Source organism: Eubalaena glacialis, chromosome 5 (genome assembly GCF_028564815.1).
Source record: "Eubalaena glacialis isolate mEubGla1 chromosome 5, mEubGla1.1.hap2.+ XY, whole genome shotgun sequence".
Classification (NCBI taxonomy): domain Eukaryota; kingdom Metazoa; phylum Chordata; class Mammalia; order Artiodactyla; family Balaenidae; genus Eubalaena; species Eubalaena glacialis.
The window spans coordinates 85362288-85381778 of NC_083720.1; the positions used below are offsets into that span (position 1 = coordinate 85362288).

At 32.7% G+C, this 19491-nt stretch overlaps 1 protein-coding gene across 1 annotated transcript in view; it reads right to left on the reverse strand.

Annotated features, from left to right (window-relative positions):
• Positions 1–608: 608 nt before the first annotated feature.
• Positions 609–19491, reverse strand: part of TECRL (trans-2,3-enoyl-CoA reductase like) — a 107252-nt gene continuing 88369 nt past the window's right edge. The window contains exons 9-12 of the mRNA XM_061191413.1: positions 10511–10568; positions 2202–2287; positions 1612–1657; positions 609–736 (exon numbers count right to left, since the gene is read on the reverse strand). Coding sequence (XP_061047396.1) covers positions 609–736; positions 1612–1657; positions 2202–2287; positions 10511–10568 — 318 coding nt within the window. The remainder of the gene's footprint in view (positions 737–1611; positions 1658–2201; positions 2288–10510; positions 10569–19491) is intronic.

Here is a 19491-nt window from a genome sequence, read left to right on the forward strand (position 1 = left end):
TATATATTTCAATATAGTATATTCAAATGATTTAATAAGTAATGTCTAGAAAATATTTTGATTGTTATAATTTTAGAATGATATACAATGTATATGTTATGAATAAGATGCATGGCTAATTAAAAATATTTAACTTGTAATATAGGAAATTGAACTACTAACATAAGACATTTGATATTTCTCAATAACATATTGAACAATAAAGAAAAAAATTAAATTACTATCAAAATAATATGTAAAATTCAAGTGATTTAAATGTTACAACTTTTTTAAATATTTACTTTTTAGAATTCAGATATTCTAAATGGTCTTAAGCAAATAGTTATGAAATATTTAATGCAATAAGAACATCGCATTCAAGGATCAGTCCCTTGCAAACATACTGGATGCTATTTACCGTTAGTTATATCTATAATTTCTACTTTTCATTTACCTCAAGTTTATTACTCTAAATTCAGCTAGATTCTACCATTTTGTATTTTTACTCAAGCAAAAATACTGTTGTTTGTGAATTTCTGGAGCATAATAGGCAACTATCCTTTATCAAGTTTGATTTAGTGAGTTTATATACTGCTTTCTGTATATGAGATAAGATCACTTATTTTTTCTTACAATATAAATGGAATCATTGCTGATTTCCTATGCATATAAGAACTGAATTTCTTCAGATAAATCTTATGTTTCTTTTGTGCCCACAAAGACATCTGGATACTCATCAGAAGTGTAAAAATCCCAACTAGAAGAAAAAAGAAATAATTATTCTTTATTTCTTATTTTTATTATGGATATAGCAAGCTATATTAGAAAAAAAAATCATATATAGTTCTTAAAATATTTCTCGTGTTGCATAGTTCTCTGTCAATTTTCTTTACTCATATATATTGCCTAGCATCATATACATTCAATCAATATTTATTGCATAGCTGAATAAACATAAAAAGTATATAGAGATCAAAATAAATCTGTTTTTTACATCCCACTGCCACAAAATACTCCCAAATAAGGAATTTAAAAAATCTCCTTGAATTTCTCAATAATAGTTTTTCATATGTGTATAAAATACTTCTACACACACATACACACATACAACAAGCAACATTAATTTTAATCCACATTTTTGTACAGTGGAACAAAGAATTGATGAAAAGGATATAACACATATCCCTTTAATACATGCAGTTCATTACAATTTAACTTCCTTGTGTGTTAAAATGACCAGCGTTCAAGATTACACACTCATGCTCCCAGCTTTCCCTTCACAGATGCATATGAACACTTGAAGACACAGTACATGCAAGTCTGTGCACATGCACAAGAGAGAGTTTAAAATGAAGTGTATTATTATTACCACTTCTTTTTAACAAAAACTTGTTGCTTAATATATTTGGACTACATTTTCTAGCTTGGATTAAGCCACAATTATATAGAGATGCATAGTAAATAATGTTCCAATATATTTTAATACTGCTAAAAAAATCCAAAATAAAAATAAAGGCAAAAAATCCCTTTACAAACATGCCTAATTTTAGTACTGTAGCAATCTGTTCTCAGAAACCACTTCTCCTAAAGGTGTATCTACTTCAATTAAATGTCAGTAAACATAGATCTCACCTGGCAATGTTTGCGTCATGACTGTGAAACTAATCCATGATCCAATCTGTTAGATTAAAACATAAATTAACAAATATTTATAGTCAGTCTAGAAATTTGTTCACTTGTGACATTAAATAGGTAATTTAAAAACTAAACAGTAGGAAAATTCTAAGTAGAAATAAATTTCCTAAAGACAATAATTTCATTGTTAAATATAATAAAGTTATTAATCCCATAATACAGTATCATATTCATAAGAAAATGAGACATTTTTCCAAAGTTTTTGATAAAAAATAAAATCCTGAAGCTTCTCAAGACGTTTTATATGATGATTATAAAATTTTCTTTAAATCTAGATAAATATATGCACATATATTCTATATTCTGCAGGGAAACTCGTGGTTAAACTATTCCAGTTTCCTATGCCTATAACTTAAATTGAAATCTATATCATCATCTATATCTCTGGCTATACCTATACCTACAGACAAAACATAGACACATATTATCATATATATATTAATCTATAATACATGTAAGTACATAAACACATGTATTTAGTATATTATCAAATAAAGTTCAGTTATTTGCATACATAGCTAGCATACCTCATAGGTGTAGTTAGGACATGAAACCAGGAAAAACATCCACGTAAAGGGGTTATAATTTGGACTTGGAAAACAGGCATTATTTCCTTTTAAAAAGGAGAGTAAAATGTCAATGATGTTACATATTGCAAATTTGATCACATATTTATTGTATAATTCTAAATTCCCTAGAACAACTATATACCGCATGAAATGTCATCATATATTTATAGAAACCTATTTCACAAATTACTCAGAAGAGACCCAGTTTCAAATGTTATAACCTTTTGACTGAAATAGAATCCCTATCATTTTCTGACCATGTCTACAGCTATGTTGCTGTAACATTACAGAATACCACCACAATAATCAATTGTTTAAGTTTTAAAATCAAACAATATATAGATATTACTTTATCAAAGTAGAGCAGCAGTATTGCATACTGAGATTCATAAATGTGTTTTCACAATTGCATGCCTCTTCCTATTCTCCTTTTAGTGTCAAAGAATATATTTTTGGTTGAGATTATTAAATACATCAAACCTCTTTCTATTAAATTAGTGAAAATCCAAAGGGAAGTTCATAATTATGTCATTTATATCAGAAAAGTATGAAAATCGCTCATAAGAGGATTACAGTGAATATCAGTATAGTTAATATTCAGAAATACCATATAAATTATTTCTGCTCAGTAATCAGAATTGTTATTTACAACTCTCATTATACTTAACATATTGTCACTTGATTTTTGTTAGTTACTTTTTACCTTTCAAATGTTTTTGAGAAATATTTTGGATAACAAATTTATAATGATTTCAAGTTGAACTTTGAGCTGTGACATTTGTAAAAGTAAATATGAATTATAAAATTACTGTTTATTCTCCATAGCAAGATTTAATCAGATAACACATCAACTAATCTCTTTTAGTTGTAATTCTAAGGTCATAATGAAATGTCAGTATGTTGTTTTCAAAATTGTAACTGTTGTTGAACTATCAAAGTGAAAAATATATTAAGCAATGTGCAGATTTCATGCATTGCTCATTTCAAGATAAGGATAAATATGTACGCCATTTAATAGTACAGATTCTGTTGGTAACATTTATATAAACACCTTTGTGTAGCATCCATATATTCATCAAAAGAAAGATAATTGAGGAACCTGCCCACGTTATAGAAACTGACTTTCAGATGCAGAATGTGCACACAAGGTAATTTGGGTTAAAGCCAGTTTATGACTGTTCAATTCCTGGAGGTAGTGGAATGGTCAGGATCCACAAACACACAGTTCTTCCAGATGTGGTTTGCAGATTAAATAATCAATGTGTCTTGTGACACAGAAAAACCTAGTTTTCTTTCCCAGTTTTTGGACTTAAACTAGTTGTAAGACACTAAACTCATTGATGGAAGAACAGTCTGGGACCCCAGGGAGAAACACTGCAACATGGAAATAACTGTTTATATATAAGGATTCTCACAATCATTCATTAAAATCACTTCACTAAACTATCTATGGTCATCTGTCTGGGGAAATGTATACTAGTGAGAGTAGACTATCCCTACATTTTAAGGACTGCTAAACACAGTTAATCCACTGCTTCACAGGGTTAATTCCCCAGACACTGAATGAATAATTGGAATATACATACTTTGTAGTTTGCATAATCCCATTGTGCATTGATTTATTGGCCTTTGGGGTAAGAGCTAGTGGGGAAATCCAAGTGGAAGCCTCTGAAATTGCACTCATTCTTTTGTAAATATAAACAATCTGCATCCCAGTGAGAGATTAGTGCTACATTTGAGATCTAAAGTATGCTTGTATGATATTCTCCATTATATCTCCATTTAATTCACTTCTTTAGGTCCTGCAGAAGCCAGACGTATTTAGGAGGGTGACAGTGGAGTACTGCAAACTTGATCACACATTATCCACCATTACAATTTATTACCAGATATGATATCTTTACTAAAGCAGCTTAACCCAAACTTGGGTCTATGGATATAGCCACTGAATTGACAAATGTATTTTCCATCTCTAGTAGAAAGGGAGGCCAGAATAGTTTACTTTTCTTTAAAATGGGCAATAGCATAGAGTTTCAGTTTTTTTTTTTTTTTCCTATAACTGTTTAGTACTCCCACCCTTTGCTATAAAATAGCTCAAGAAGACCCAGGTTGGTTGGGCGTCTCACTGAAAATCACTAGATCAATAACATTATGCTATTCACACTGAATGAGTAAGAAGTGGCTACTATGTTGGTGGCCTTACTAAGACATGTGTGATCCACAGAAGGGGGGTTGCTAATAAACACTACAAAGATTTAGGGGTCAAATGATTGTGGGGCATCCTTTCCAAAACAGAGAAAATGTGTGGCAACTTGAAACCCATATCATTAAGAAGGAAGGAAAATGCCTTGTAGGCCTCTTCTAGTTTGGCAGGTATCATATTATACACCAGGGAAATCTCCTCTGAACTGCACACCATGGAGCACAAAAAGCTGTGAAAGTTTAGTAGGGCACAAGGCAGAAAATTGTAGCAGGTTCAAGTTTTAGTGCAAGCATTCCTGCACTTGGACTTATAATCAGGTAGACTCTACATATTAAATTTATCAGTGGTGGAAAAAGTTAATGTGTGGAACTTATGGTTAGCCCCAATGGAATAATCACAATCCTGAACCTTAGTATTCTAGAGCAGGCCATGGCTTTGTAGCACAGAATTATATCTCTTTGACAAGATAGTCCTGGAATGCTATTGAATCCTGGTATAATTAAGACTCTACTCTAGGGACACCAAGTGACCTTGTGGTCCTAACTGAGCGCTATAAGCTGAGTTCTGTTAGATGTACCAAGTCATAAGGTTAGGTAAGACTAGTAATAATTCATTGTAAGATAGAAGTGATATATTCAGAATGAAACATAAATAGGCAATAGGATACAAACAAGCTGCATTACCAGGCATCCAGACATGTCACACATCACTGTTGAGCCACCATGTCTCCTAACTCACATGCATGAAAACTTTAGGTATCCCTTCAGGCCAGCTGAAAAGGAGGAAGACCTTGAGCTTAGTTCAGGGATGAGTTGGCTGGCATGTGGGAGGAAGGCAAAAATGCACAGCAGCTACAATAGAGTCAGATTTAGGGGTCACACCCTAAAAGACAGTAGTGAGGGGTAAATTCTCCCAGTGGGCAGAGCCTCTGTAGTTGAACAAAATACATCCAACCAACAATATACATAAAATAACAGGCAGTGTCAAATGGACAAACTAGTAAGGATTGCAAGACTGCCCATGAATATGAGTGGCTATGAAATATGAAGATATATGTACCACATGTTAATGCCCAAAAGGGAGCATCAATGATGGAAGAGACAATAAAAAACAGGTAGAAAATTTGACTTAGCCAGTCACTGTCAGCCTGTTTCTGTAATGGATTACTTATTACTAGTATGGGTGCATGAATGGAGTATGGTGGCAGGGATGGAAGCTATACTTGGCCTCAATAGCATGAGCTCCCACTTACCAGGGCAGATATAACTACTGCCGCTACCAAGTGTCCAAACTGCCACCAATAAAGAACACCAGTAAGACCGTAACAAGGCACCATTCTGCACAGATATGATCTAGTAACCTGATGTCAAGGTGATTTATTGAACACCTTCTATTTTGAAAGAGGCAGCAATTCATATTTGCAGGAAAAGACACATACTCTGTGAATGGATTTCCCTTTCCTTCCTTTAGGTCCTGAGTCAGTCCTATTATCTGAGGATTTACACAGTATTTGATCAATTAACACATCTCTTCCACAATACACTATTTTGTTGTTTGTTTGTTTGTTTTAACATCTTTATTGGAGTATAATTGCTTTACAATGGTGTGTTAGTTTCTGCTTTATAACAAAGTGAATCAGCTATACATATACATATATCCCCACATCTCCTCCTTCTTGCGTCTCCCCCCCACCCTCCCTATCCCACTGTTCTAGGTGGTCACAAAGCACCGAGCTGATCTCCCTGTGCTATGCGGCTGCTTCCCACTAGCTATCTATTTTACATTTGGTAGTATATATAAGTCCATGCCACTCTCTCACTTCGTCCCAGCTCACACTTCCCCCTCCCCGTGTCCTCAAGTCCATTCTCTACATCTGCGTCTTTATTCCTGTCCTGCCCCTAGGTTCTTCATAACCTTTTTTTTTTTTTTTAATTCCATATATATGTGTTAGCATATGGTATTCGTTTTTTTCTTTCTGACTTACTTCACTCTGTATGACAGACTCTAGGTCCATCCACAATACAATACTTTAAGAAATCCATTTTTCAAAAAGGAGGTACAGAAGTGGGCCCATAACCAAAGGAACAATTTCTCATATCAAATACAGCATCATCAAAAAGTTGCCAACCTGATGGATTAATTGGCTAATCTGTTGAAGGCACAGTTGAAATGCTGACTTAGGGGCAAAGTACACCTTTAAATCTATAAGATAAGGTTTATAGTTGAATGGGAATCTACCCACGTCCCATGACAGAAAATTCCCCACTTGGAAACAAGGATCTTAAAACCTGAAGACCCCAGTGTTGTGGGGAATGAATCACTACTCTTGGCAGAGTAATGATCCTGATCATGAAAAGGAGGTAAACCTGCTGTTATACAGTGGGGTAAGAAGAGTATATTTTGCCTCTAGTATTTGGACATCTCTGGTATTTCCCTTGACCCATGGACAGGGGCCACGTCCATGTCCTGATAAGGACCCTCAAGTGAGGGTCCATGTCATACCACAGATAATCCCTGAGATGTTAAATGTGTCAGTTGAGGGTGAAGGGAATCTAGAAGTTTGTGGAGGAGGAAAATGGTGCAAATCAGTTGTTAGACCAAGGCCATGTGCAGCAGTGAAGGCTGTGTAATTTCTCACTAATATGTCTCTTTTAAATTTCTGCTGGTAGCAGAAAGCTTTCACCTATTATACCCTCTGAAAGGATGGCCTTGACAAAAGAGAACTGCCTTATCCTAGATAATTTCCCCATTCCCAGGGAGCACCAAATCCAACCTACCTTTTCTCTAGTCATTCCAACTTAGGGTAACTCAGAAGGGTTATCCTAGTTTCAGATAACCCTAGAGAAATGACTGAGGCCACCCTTCAGACATCACAACTCAGTTTCCTACTAGGCACAATTCTTCCCTTTTTTTCAGTACTTTGTAATAAGCATTTTAAAAATGTGTTCTATATCAAATTGTGTTTTCTGGGGAACACATTTTGTGATGTCTTGCTTAAACAGTCAATATAAAATGGTTCTCCAATCCATAATTCATGCCTAAAGCATATCTAAGGTACAGATATTACTACAAACTTCAATTAATATGTAAGCGGGGAAATAAAAATCCAAGAGCAACAGAGACTCATTTAGAGCTGACACAGGAACTGAGAGTTGGATATGTAAGGAAAAAGAGTGCACTGTGTATGTAGATATCAAGAATTCATGATCAGAAGAAGAGGATTTACACTGAGAAAAGGTCTGAGACCTGAGGTTATCAGGACACTGGATACAGAGAACTGAAATGGAATGATTTGAGAGTAGTGAGTCTGGAGGTTTTCATATTAGAAGACACTGCTTCTAAGAAAGGAGAAAATGCTTTGGAGGCTTAGAGGGGAAGGGAAAGAAGGTAGTATTTCTGGGAATTAAGGAATTTAGAAAACAAAGGAGTGTATAGAGGATCAAAATACACAGTGAAACACCCCATCCTCTCCAGAGCACACTTTATTCTTTAGAGACTTCACTTCAATCTCCCCATCTGTAAAAACACTTGTTATTTCTCTTCAGGGACAATCTACACACTTAAAATGAACATAAGTTGATCAATATTCACATAAGGCTTCTATATGAATAAAAACAAAAGCCAGAATTTTTTCCAACTGATAAAAATAACTCCCCCAAAAATTAAAACAGAGAAAAATTTTAACACACAGAAGCATTTGCAGATAACAAAGAACATAACCGTTAAGAAATCCCAGAACTCAAAATAGGTATGGACAAAACAGGAACAAAAAAATAGTTGACTCTTCTCAAGAATTAAATTGTAGAAAAAGAAAAAAATCACATTACTAATATGGTACATATTTCAGTTTGCCTAAGGGTAGAGTGTTCGGTAGAATAGGGGATATTAAGTAGATGAACAAAAACAGTGAGAAAAAACCCCAAAAAGCTAAAAACAGAAAGTGATAGATATATAAAATAGAGGCAGATGTAACATGTGTGTAACGTAACCTCACCCTCTCCTCACAGTCCACAATGTAACAAACCAAATTTTCAACTATAATACAAGAAAACTTTCTAGAATTAAAAAAAAGACATGAGTTAACCTACTAGAAGATTACATCATGTCTCTGGGAAAATTGATCTGGAATTATCAAATCTAAGACACATCCTACAAAACTCTGTACAAAATTAATAGACTTTAGTGATAAAGAAAAAGTGTTCTGAGTCTAGAGGCAAAAGACCAAGCCAATTAATCAAGGAGGGAAGATTAGGTTGGCTTCCGACTTGGCAAGAGCAACATACAAAGCAAGGTAAAGGGTGGAGTAAAAGCATACACACACACATAGAAAAGTCTTTCTCACATAAACATTTCCAAAGTTTGACTTTGAAAACATGATGATTTAAAATTTTCATTTTCAAATAATGACTGCATATTCCAGATAGATGAAGAAACTTGAGCAAAGTCACATTGTTAGAGGGTCAGGGTCAAGACTAAAAGTTGTGATATTCATAACTTTGGCAATGTTAGCATTTTTATAAAATTGTATTGTGTTCTGCTTCTATACTTAAAAAAATCAGACTATCAGAAATTTTTCATCTGGGCTTCACATACTTCCAAAGAGAAATCAGTAGATCTATGAATTTGGATTAGATAAAAATGGCATTTAACCTCTTAATAAAATGTAAGATTTACTTCAATACAAATGCAGACAACAAAACACAATACTATTTGCATTATTCTGTTAATTTTTTTCAGGCAGAGAGATTTTCAAATAATATTACAGTTGTTTTAGATTTCCATATATATAATTTATGGTCATCAATATGGTACTGATCAGGGCTTCCCTGGTGGCGCAGTGGTTGAGAGTCTGCCTGCCAATGCAGGGGACACGGGTTCGAGCCCTGGCCTGGGAAGATCCCATATGCCACAGAGCAACTAGGCCCGTGAGCCACAAACTGCTGAGCCTGCGCGTCTGGAGCCTGTGCTCCGCAACGAGAGAGGCCGCAATAGTGAGAGGCCCGCGCACCGCAATGAAGAATGGCCCCCACTTGCCGCAACTAGAGAAAGCCCTCGCACAGAAACGAAGACCCAACACAGCCAAAAATAAATAAATAAATAAATAAAGGAGTTCCTTTAAAAAACAAACAAACAAACAAACAAACAAATATGGTACTGATCAAAGTGTTATGTAATGTAGGAATCAAAACATTTATGTTATTATATATTATATTACAGCTTTTTATGTGTTCACAAATATTCTAATATAATACATTTCTTTTGTAATTTTATGTATTATAGGAAAAAATATTCTGGAAAGTGTTTCATATATTTCCCCAGCCTGCCAGAACTGTTCAAGACAAGAAAATGTTAAGAAATTCAGGTAGATGTTAAAACAAACTTGAAGAGACAGACACAACTTTATATTTGCAACTAGATTGATAAAAACATGAAATCCAAATGTTGACCATTGCTATTGGAAATTACAGTTAAATTATGTACAATGTACAGTAAGCCATTGTGAATCCCTACGTATAATTTAACCTGAATGAGAGTATTGATTTACCAAAAATACCTTTAAATTATATAGACACTGTAAATTTTTTCAAATCTTTTGGCAAACCAGTAAATTCAAAATGTTCTCCCAAACATTGCGATTTTGCTGCCATTGAATTAGTCAGAGAAAATTCACTTTTATTAGAAAAAGTTTAAGAAGTCATTTGAAATACAGTGGGATTGAAACATACTGTGCAAATTAGATTAAGAATTGAAAGTTAAGCTAAGAAATGTGGATATTCATCAAAGGATTTCATACTTCTTTACTTCTTAATCATGTTTGTTTCTTCATATATTTAAATGAGAGAGAGAGAGAGATTGTGTGTGTGTGTGTGTATGTGTTTGTACATGCAAACTTCACTTTAGAGAAACCATAATTAGGGAATATAATATAGTTCAAATATTTTGAAAACTTAGGCATAAAAGGGCAATAATTGGGGAATACTAATCTTAAATGTTTCCAACTATTGCTTTAAAAAATAACAATTAGCATAATTCACTCTAGAGGAGATTTAAAAAAGTGACTAACCTGTGTGATTGGGATGAGCCAACACTACATTGATGAAATGATTTCCAGCTTCACAAATCTGCAAAACATTTCAACCTTTTCAGTGTGATATACTTTGGTCTCTTTTAAAAATACATTTTTAGATATACAAATATCCATGTAATATATTGATTCTAAAGATCCAAAAATATACTATTACTCTAATTGTAAGAAGAAGAAATTTTGTATTTTAACAATGAAAGAAGCTGTTGTGGACATATGTAGAATCAAAGGAATGAGTCACATTGAGGTAGAGATTTTGAAGGTATTCTTGATCCCTTTTGATAGTTATGTTCAAATTGCCTTGTTAATCAGGTCCTGTTGACTATCTGCCTTGTATTTGATACAATAGGTAAATTTTCACAGCATGAAGAGACAAGCCATATCACTGAAGATAGATTTGGCATAGGTTTATATATTCCAGGTTTACTAACACAGTAGCAACCCTTCCACTGCAAGGGTAGTAGTATGGCTCCTGGCTGGTTTCAGCTCAGTTTAGAAAATGTATTGTAAGCAGTACTGCCCCACAAAGTCACTTGTTGCTTGTCTGTCACCTGACCTCTTAATCATGTACACTCCACTAGTTGTCCCTGTTTAGTAGACCGCTATGACCCTCTAAGAAGCTTCAGGGTTAACAATATCTCCTGGGCTAATGCTGTTTGAATTTGCAACATGCAGCCTCTGAAGATAGGACTGTTTCCTTTGTCTGTCATATACACCTTACCTGATTTAATGCAAAGTATGTATTCAATATATAAATACTACATTATTAATAGCAGTTTATGCTGTCCAAAATATAAGCAACCCACAAATATTACCAGAATTGCTTTAGTTGTGAAAACAAGATGGTCTAGATTTTAAAATTGCTATCGCACAACAGTATGAATATACATAACACTACTGAACTGTACACTAAAAATGGTTAAGATAGTAAATGTTATGCTATTTTTCTTTTTACCACAATTAAAAGTAAAAGAAGCCACTAGGTAAAGTGTTTTAAGTGAGAAAGAACATTAGAATGGTAGATGATAAAAATTCAAATAGACTTGTACCTGGATGCATATGGGTGGCTTAAAGTAAATTTTAAAATAGTCATCTGTGCTTGATTTTATAAAAACTTTATTGACTACTTGTTGCTTCACACTAGCATTCATTTGAAAAATGATTCTATAGTCCACTCTCTTCTTCAGAGTTATCATTAGGTGGATAAATAAGAAGTATGAAATTTACAGCTAACAGAATTGAAAAAAATCACAGTTTTTACATGGAAAAAATCATCATTTAAAAAATGTTTTGATTCAGAATGTAATGAAAATATTTTTACTTCTTTCAGCACCCTTTGTACTCTCAGTTCATTGAGATTACAATTTTATTTTTAATCAGTACACCTAAACATTTAACAATGTACAATGTGGGGAATGTTAAATTTTAATAAACCACAAAGGACTTTGGTTAATGTATTAGAAGTGACATATCATGCATCACATTGTACTCCACAGATTTTTCTGAAAATATGCCTGATTAAATTCTACTGTTTTCAGATTGAAAGACATGATTGGATCAGAATATATAAAATTTCAGCAGTAAGATTCTTATTGTTTACTACAAGGCACAGTAGCCCTTCCCCCTTATCTGCAGTTTCACTTTCTGTGGTTTCAGTTACCCACAGTCAATTGAGGTCCAAAAATATTAAATGGAAAATTACAGAAATTAATTTATATGTTTTAAATTGCCCACCATCCTGAGTAGCATGATGAAATCTCAGGCCATTCTAATCTGTTCTGACATTCTCTTGCTGTGCTTAATTTATAAATTAAACTTAGCCATAGGTATGTATGTTAAGAAAAAATACATCATATATATAGGGTTCAGTACTATATGAGGTTTCAGACATTCAATGAGAGCCTTGGAATGTATCCCCCACAGATATGGGGAGATGACTGTATTGTGCCTCAGTCATATCATGTTGGCATTGTGGCAAAGATGCCAGTGGCCAATGACCAAAACAAAGGTTCCAGGGAGACCGACTTGCAGGGAGATATATATCTTGCTCTTCCTAACAAGTTTCATCATGTTAAGCATTCTCTGCTTTAAATAGTGAAAATGATGTGTCTATAGAAAAACAAACAACAGCAGACAAATGCCCTAATATAGAATTTGTAGCCATCAATCAAGTAGTCAGGCTGTCATATTATCAAAGTAAAATACTTTTAGTTTCCACAGCAAAAACAAGTAACCTTTATTCTATGATCTCATAATATTTTTAGAGGATGACCGTAATCTGTATTTTTTCTGCATATGTTATCCCTACATTTTTATATGCATTATTATTAATTATTGGCAGTTCTAATATCTTATAACTTTATCATTTAAGCAATGTGATAATCATTTTACTAATTTATATGAAACAGAATCTGCTAAAATGTTTCTAACACTCTTAAGCTTGAGTTTTGGCTATTTTTTCTCTATAATAATGATAATAACAATAATTATAATTTTGTTATATTTATTTTACCTTAATAAATATTTCAAGAATAAGGAAAATCTAGGCTAAATATATAATTACAAAAAGTTTCACCTATAAAATATATCAACTCTTCTGATCTTGGGAAGTTAGTTTCTTTTTTTTTTTTCTTTTTGGAGAGTTAGTTTCTACTTTAAGGGATAAGGTATATCACATACACTGAAATACTATTTGATAATATAAGCCAATATTATACTGTCTCAGCATTCATTAAGTTATAACTTATGATAATTTATATTACTATGGTCATAAAATTATAGAACTTTATTCTAATTCCTAATCTCTACTCTTTTATTATGAAACCCACTTATATGTGATTCCATTTTTTAAAAAGGATAATATACATGTGTTTCAGAAGAAATATATTAATTATTGGTTTAACAGAAAATACATGAATACCAACCTATGATTTTTTTCATTAAGACAATTCTTTTAGAGCAGTGTGAAGTACACAGCAAAATTGAGGAGAAGTTACAGAGATTTCTTACAGACTCCCTACCAATACATGCATAACCTCCTTCATTATCCACACCCACCACCAGACTGGTACATTTGTTACATTTGATGAACCTACATTGACACATCATTATCAACCGATGTGCACAGTTTACATTACAGTTTGCTTGGTGTTATACATTCTATGTTTGGACAAATGTATGACATTTATCCATCATTATGGTATCATACAGAGTATTGTCACTGCCCTAAAAATCCTCTGTATTCCTCCTGTTCATCTTCTCCCTCCAACTTCTGGAAACCACTGATTTTTTTTTTTTACTGTCACCAGAGCTTTGGCTATTCCAGAATATCAGAGAGTTGGAATCATACAGTATTTAAGCTTTTTAGATTGGTTTAAATATACATTTAATGTTCCTCCATGTTTTTTTCATGGATTGATAGCTCATTTTTTTTTTTAACACTGAATAGTCTCCCATTGTCTGGATATACCACAGTTTATTTATCCATTCACCTACTGAAGGATATCTTTACTGCTTCCAAATTTTGCCAATTATGAATAAAGCTGCTGTAAACATCCCTGTGCAAGGTTTTGTATAGACATACATTTTCAACTCCTCTGGGTAATACTAAGGAGCATGATTGCTGGGTCACATAGTAAGAGTAAGTTTAGTTTTGTAAGAAATGTCAGTCTTTTTAAAATGGCTGTGACATTCTCATCAGCAGTGAATGATACTTCTCATTGCTCCACATCCACACCAGCATTTGGTGTCATCAGTGTTTTGGATTTTGGCTATTCTATAGGTGTATAGTGGTATCGTGTTGTTGTCTTAATTTGCATTTCCCTGATGACAAATGATGTGGAGCACCTTTTCTTATGCTTATTTGCCATCTGTATATCTTCTTTTGTAAAGTATTGGTTAAGGTCTTGGTCAATTTTTTAATCAAGTTGTTTGTCTTATTGTTGAGTTTTAAGAGGTTTTTTTTTTAATATTTTGGATAACAGTATTTCATCAGACGTGTCTTTTGCAAATTATTTTCCCAGTCTATGCTTGTCTTCTCATTCTCTTGACATTGTCTTTGCAAAGCAGTGTTACATTTTAATAAATTAGCTTACCACTTATTGCTTTCATGGATTGTGTTTTGGTGTTGTATCTAAAAAGTCATTGCTATACCTAAAGTCATCTAGGTTTTCTCCTATGTTATCTTCTAATAAGGATGTTATAGTTTTGTGTTTCACATTTAGGTCTGTGATCCATTTTGAGTCAATTTTTGTGTTGAGTGTAAGTTCTAGGTCTAGATTTTTTTTTTTTTTGGCATGTGAATGTCTAGTCATTTCAGCACCACTTATGACTGTCTTTGCTCCATTGTATTTTCTTTGCTTTAACCAATATACTTTTGAAAATGAAAAACTGAAGGATTTTAAATAAAATATCAGACATCATATTTATATTATTGTATGATATGAATGATAGATTTTACTAGTTCTTTTAGTAATTTATTTTTTGCATGAGACTAATATTTTATTGCCTAAACTTTGCTATAGGAGAGGATATTTTCACTCATAAATTGCAACTCGAAGTCTGATTTTGGAATTGATTTAATGTTTAAAAATAGTTTATTTTATTTCTCTGATCCATCTCATTACCACAATTTTGGGGATATCTGAATTTTTTTAATCCATAGAGCTTTCATGAAATATTGTATAAGAGTGTGCACATATAGCATAACAATATAGTATAAGAATAGCACAATAGAGTAGAATTTTTAAAATAAATATTATATTTTTAAAATAAATATATACTATGCAGTTAATTATTGTTAAAACACATCATTATTTTGGGGATTCTTTTACATTAGCTTTGATATTATATATTTATATATAATTTATAATTATATATTTTGATAATTATATATTAAGATGACAATTTTTATGGTTATAGTAACTGCTGATTTTATTTTAAATCACTACTATAATTAGGAGTAAGTCAGTTTTAGCTGAAAAACAACGATAATTATAACAAATTATAATGAAATAGCAAAATATAATATGTATTAATTTTATATCATTAATTTGTTAAAACTAGTTTTCTAAATAAGTTATTTAAGAAGAAGTGAGTTCAAATTTAGGTATAAATGTTGATTCCTATTTATGTTATTATTTATGTCAGATATTTCAGGGGCTTTGAGAAGAAGCGAAAATGATGAGAAAACATAGAGTCCTAGATTTTAAGTCTGCAGTAAGGAGTAAATGTAAATCATTTTATTGGTATCTCTCAAGAGTTGGCAGAGGATCAGAAAAAAATTGTCATGACCAAATCTGAGCAAACTGCTGAAAATATTTAACTTTGGTACATTTTTTTTCCCCTCGTTCATTTCATCCACAAATACTAAATGCTCACAAGCACTTCACTAGCCTTTCTGTGGTTTCCACAGCAGGCCCCACTCTCCTCCACCCTTATTAAAAGCTATGATGTATCATTCCCAGAATCCTCTCCCCTAATCAAAAATTATTGTGCTATGTACAATGTCCTTTTCAGCTAAATGCTACAAGAGCAGGTGTGACTTCTTGATAAGAGCCTAATTTATTATTTCTCCAAGAGTATTTTCATTTTAATAATGAGAAAACAAACTCAACCTAAATGAGTGAATAACTAATTGTGAGAATGAGGACACAGAGGTAAAACCAGGGAGAAAAATTAATGTCACCACTTTTCAAACCATGTCTTATGCATTATTATCTATTCCTCCCATTTTGTACATTATTGAAGACAGTAAGAAAAGCAAGAAAAAAAATTTCTTTTCTGATGTAATGCTCAATGTACAAAGAATTGACAATCAATTGCTTCTGGAGAGCAAAAATAAAGTTGAAAGAAAGAGTGGATAAAGGAAACAGGATTATTATTTATGTAAAATATATATTGTTTTGCAATGGTAATTTTGGTGTTTTGTGGGTGAAGTTGGGTTCAGAGGATAATTAGGGGGGTCATAGAAATATGAAGAGCCTGGATTATAGTGTGTCTCAACAATATTTGCAGCAGAAATTCAAAATTATATCTAAAAGTTTTGGAGAGAGATATTCTAAAGTGCTTATAGAGTTGCATATATTTGATTTTCCATATTTGATTTTTTCCTTGTAGATTTTGTGATACCAGAATATATTCAAGGGAAGTAAATTGTGTTGAAAGTCAAAAAGATTTTATACAAAAGGAGGAGTGATAAAATACTTCTTAGAACATAGTTTAAACATGTCAAAACTCACCAAAATCAAAGATTTTCCACAAAGAATCATTACCTAATTTTGGAATATATTATGTACACTTTGTGAAGTGTCTTGTTTTGCTTGACATATTTTGTTTAGTGTATTAGGGAACTCAGAATATTAGTAGAACGAAAGTGGAGGGAGTAGAAGAAAAAATTATAATTGTTAATGGTTAGTCTGCAAAAGGGATGATTCATCCATTAATAATTAAGAATTAACTATAATCATATTCAACACAGTTCTAACATATTATCTTCTTACCAAGTGGTAATCTGGCTCTACATAACTACAGAAGCTAAACCAACTGTAATGAATAATACTTTTCTTCTTCTGTGTTGAAAGAGTGTATAGATCAATAAATGAAGAACATGAAGCTTTGCAAACATAACATTTTATTAGCAAAAACATTAGCACTTGCAAATAGGATACACATTTTCTGGTTGAATTTTATATTATACAAGATTGACCCACGAATTTCCCCTTTGTTTCTTCTATATAATTGATTCTACTATATGCTGGTAATTTTAATATAAAATAATTTAAAATAGATTGGACTTAAAAACAGTTTGCTTATTCTTTCTAAACTGTTTGCACATATGTATTTGTGATAAACCTGAAACTCACACATATGTTTTCAGTTATTATGAATGAAAAATTTAACCTTGAACTATAGGGTGTTATGCTCATAATAATATGGTAGGAATCTTCAATTTAGGTGATTATATACAAGCTCAATAAACTCACTAGTTGTTATATTCTGTATTAGAATCAATTTCCTAAAATTCATTTCTTACTATCATATTTTATTAGTAAAAGTTCAATGTGTCTTGCCTACATTAAGAAGTTCCAGGATTAGCAGGCCTTTTTATTTTATTTACTTATTTTTATTCTTTTCCATTATAGTTTATTACAAGATATTGAATATTTTTCCCTATGCTATACATTAGGGCCTTGTAGTTTATCTATTTTGTACACAGTAGCTTGCATCTGCCAATCCCAAGCTCCTCAGTTATCCCTTCCCCCACCCCACTCTCCCCTTTTGTAACCATAAGTTTGTTTTCTATGTCTGTGAGTCTGTTTCCATTTTGTATCATATTTTAGATTCCACATAAAAGTGATATCATATGATATTTGTCTTTCTCTGTCTAACTTACTTCACTTAGTATGATAATCTCTAGGTCAGTATGATAATCTCTAGGTCCATCCATGTTGCTGCAAATGACACTATTTTATTTTTAATGACTGAGTTATATTCCATTATATATACCACATCTTTGTTATCCATTCATCTGTCAATAGACACTTAGGTTGCTTCCATGTCTTAGCTATTGTAAATAGTGCCACTGTGAACATTGGGTGCATGTATCTTTTTGAATTAGAGTTTTCTCCAGATACATGCCCAGGAGTGGCATTGTTGGATCATATGGTGCCTCTATTTTTAGTTTTTTAAGGAACCTCCATATTGTTTTCCATAGTGGCTGCACTAATTTACATTCCTACCAACAGTGTAGGAGGGTTCCCTTTTCTTCACACCCTCTCCAACATTTGTTATTTGTAGACTTTTGAATGATTGTCATTCTGAATGGTGCGAGGTGATACATAATTGTAGTTTTCATTTGCATTTCTTTAATAATTAGCAATGTTGAGCATCTTTTCATGTGCTTATTGGCCATCCATATGTCTTCTTTGGAGAAATGTCTATTTAGGTCTTCTGCCCATTTTTTGATTAGGTTGTTTTTTGTTTTTGTTGTTGTTGTTATTGAGTTGTATGAGCTCTTTGTATATCTTGGAAATTAAGCCCTTGTCTGTTTCATTGTTTGCAAATATTTTCTCCCAGTACATAGGTTGTCTTTTCATTTGTTTATAGTTTCCTTTGCTGTGCAAAAGCCTATAAGTTTGATTAGGTCCTATTTGTTTATTCTTGCTTTTATTTCTACTGCCTTGGGAGACTGACCTAAGAAAACTTTGCTACAAATTATGTCAGAGAATCTTTTGCCTATGTTCTCTTCTAGGAGTCTTATGGTGTCATGTCTTATGTTTAAGTCTTAAAGCCATTTTGAGTTTATTTTTGTATGTGGTGTGAGGGAGTGTTCTAACTACAGTGATTTACATGACGCTGTCCAGCTTTCCCAACACCAGTTGCCAAAGAGACTTTTTTTTCTCTATTATACATTCTTGCCTCCTTTGTCGAAGATTAATTGACTGTAGGTGTGGGAGCTTATTTCTGGGCTGTCTGTTCTGTTCCATTGAGCCATATGTCTGTTTTTGTGCCAGTACCATGCTGTTTTGATTACTGTAGCTTTGTAGTCTTGTCTGAAGTCTGGGAGGGTTATGCTAGGAGGCCTTTTATATTTGTCATCACAATTTACGATTTTAACAGAGTCACAGTGGAACTTATGTTGCTTTGAAATGTGGAATTAAAGTTATTACATTTACCTAGTACGTCTGTATTGGACATAGTCTATGCTACTATTAATTGGTATTTGTGTAGTTTGGTGCCTTGGCTCCTATAAGACAGCAACTGTGATAAAGTTTTCCTATTTGCCTAATTCTTCTTGTTATTATTTAATAAATGTTTTCCATTGGATAATGTATAAAATAGCACTGACTAATAAAGGCATGTATGAGGAGGAAGAACTAGTATGTTAATAAAAAGGGCAGAGTTTTTAAAAATCTTTAGGGGAAAGTGTACATAGCAAACTATTAGAATTTTGATTATTT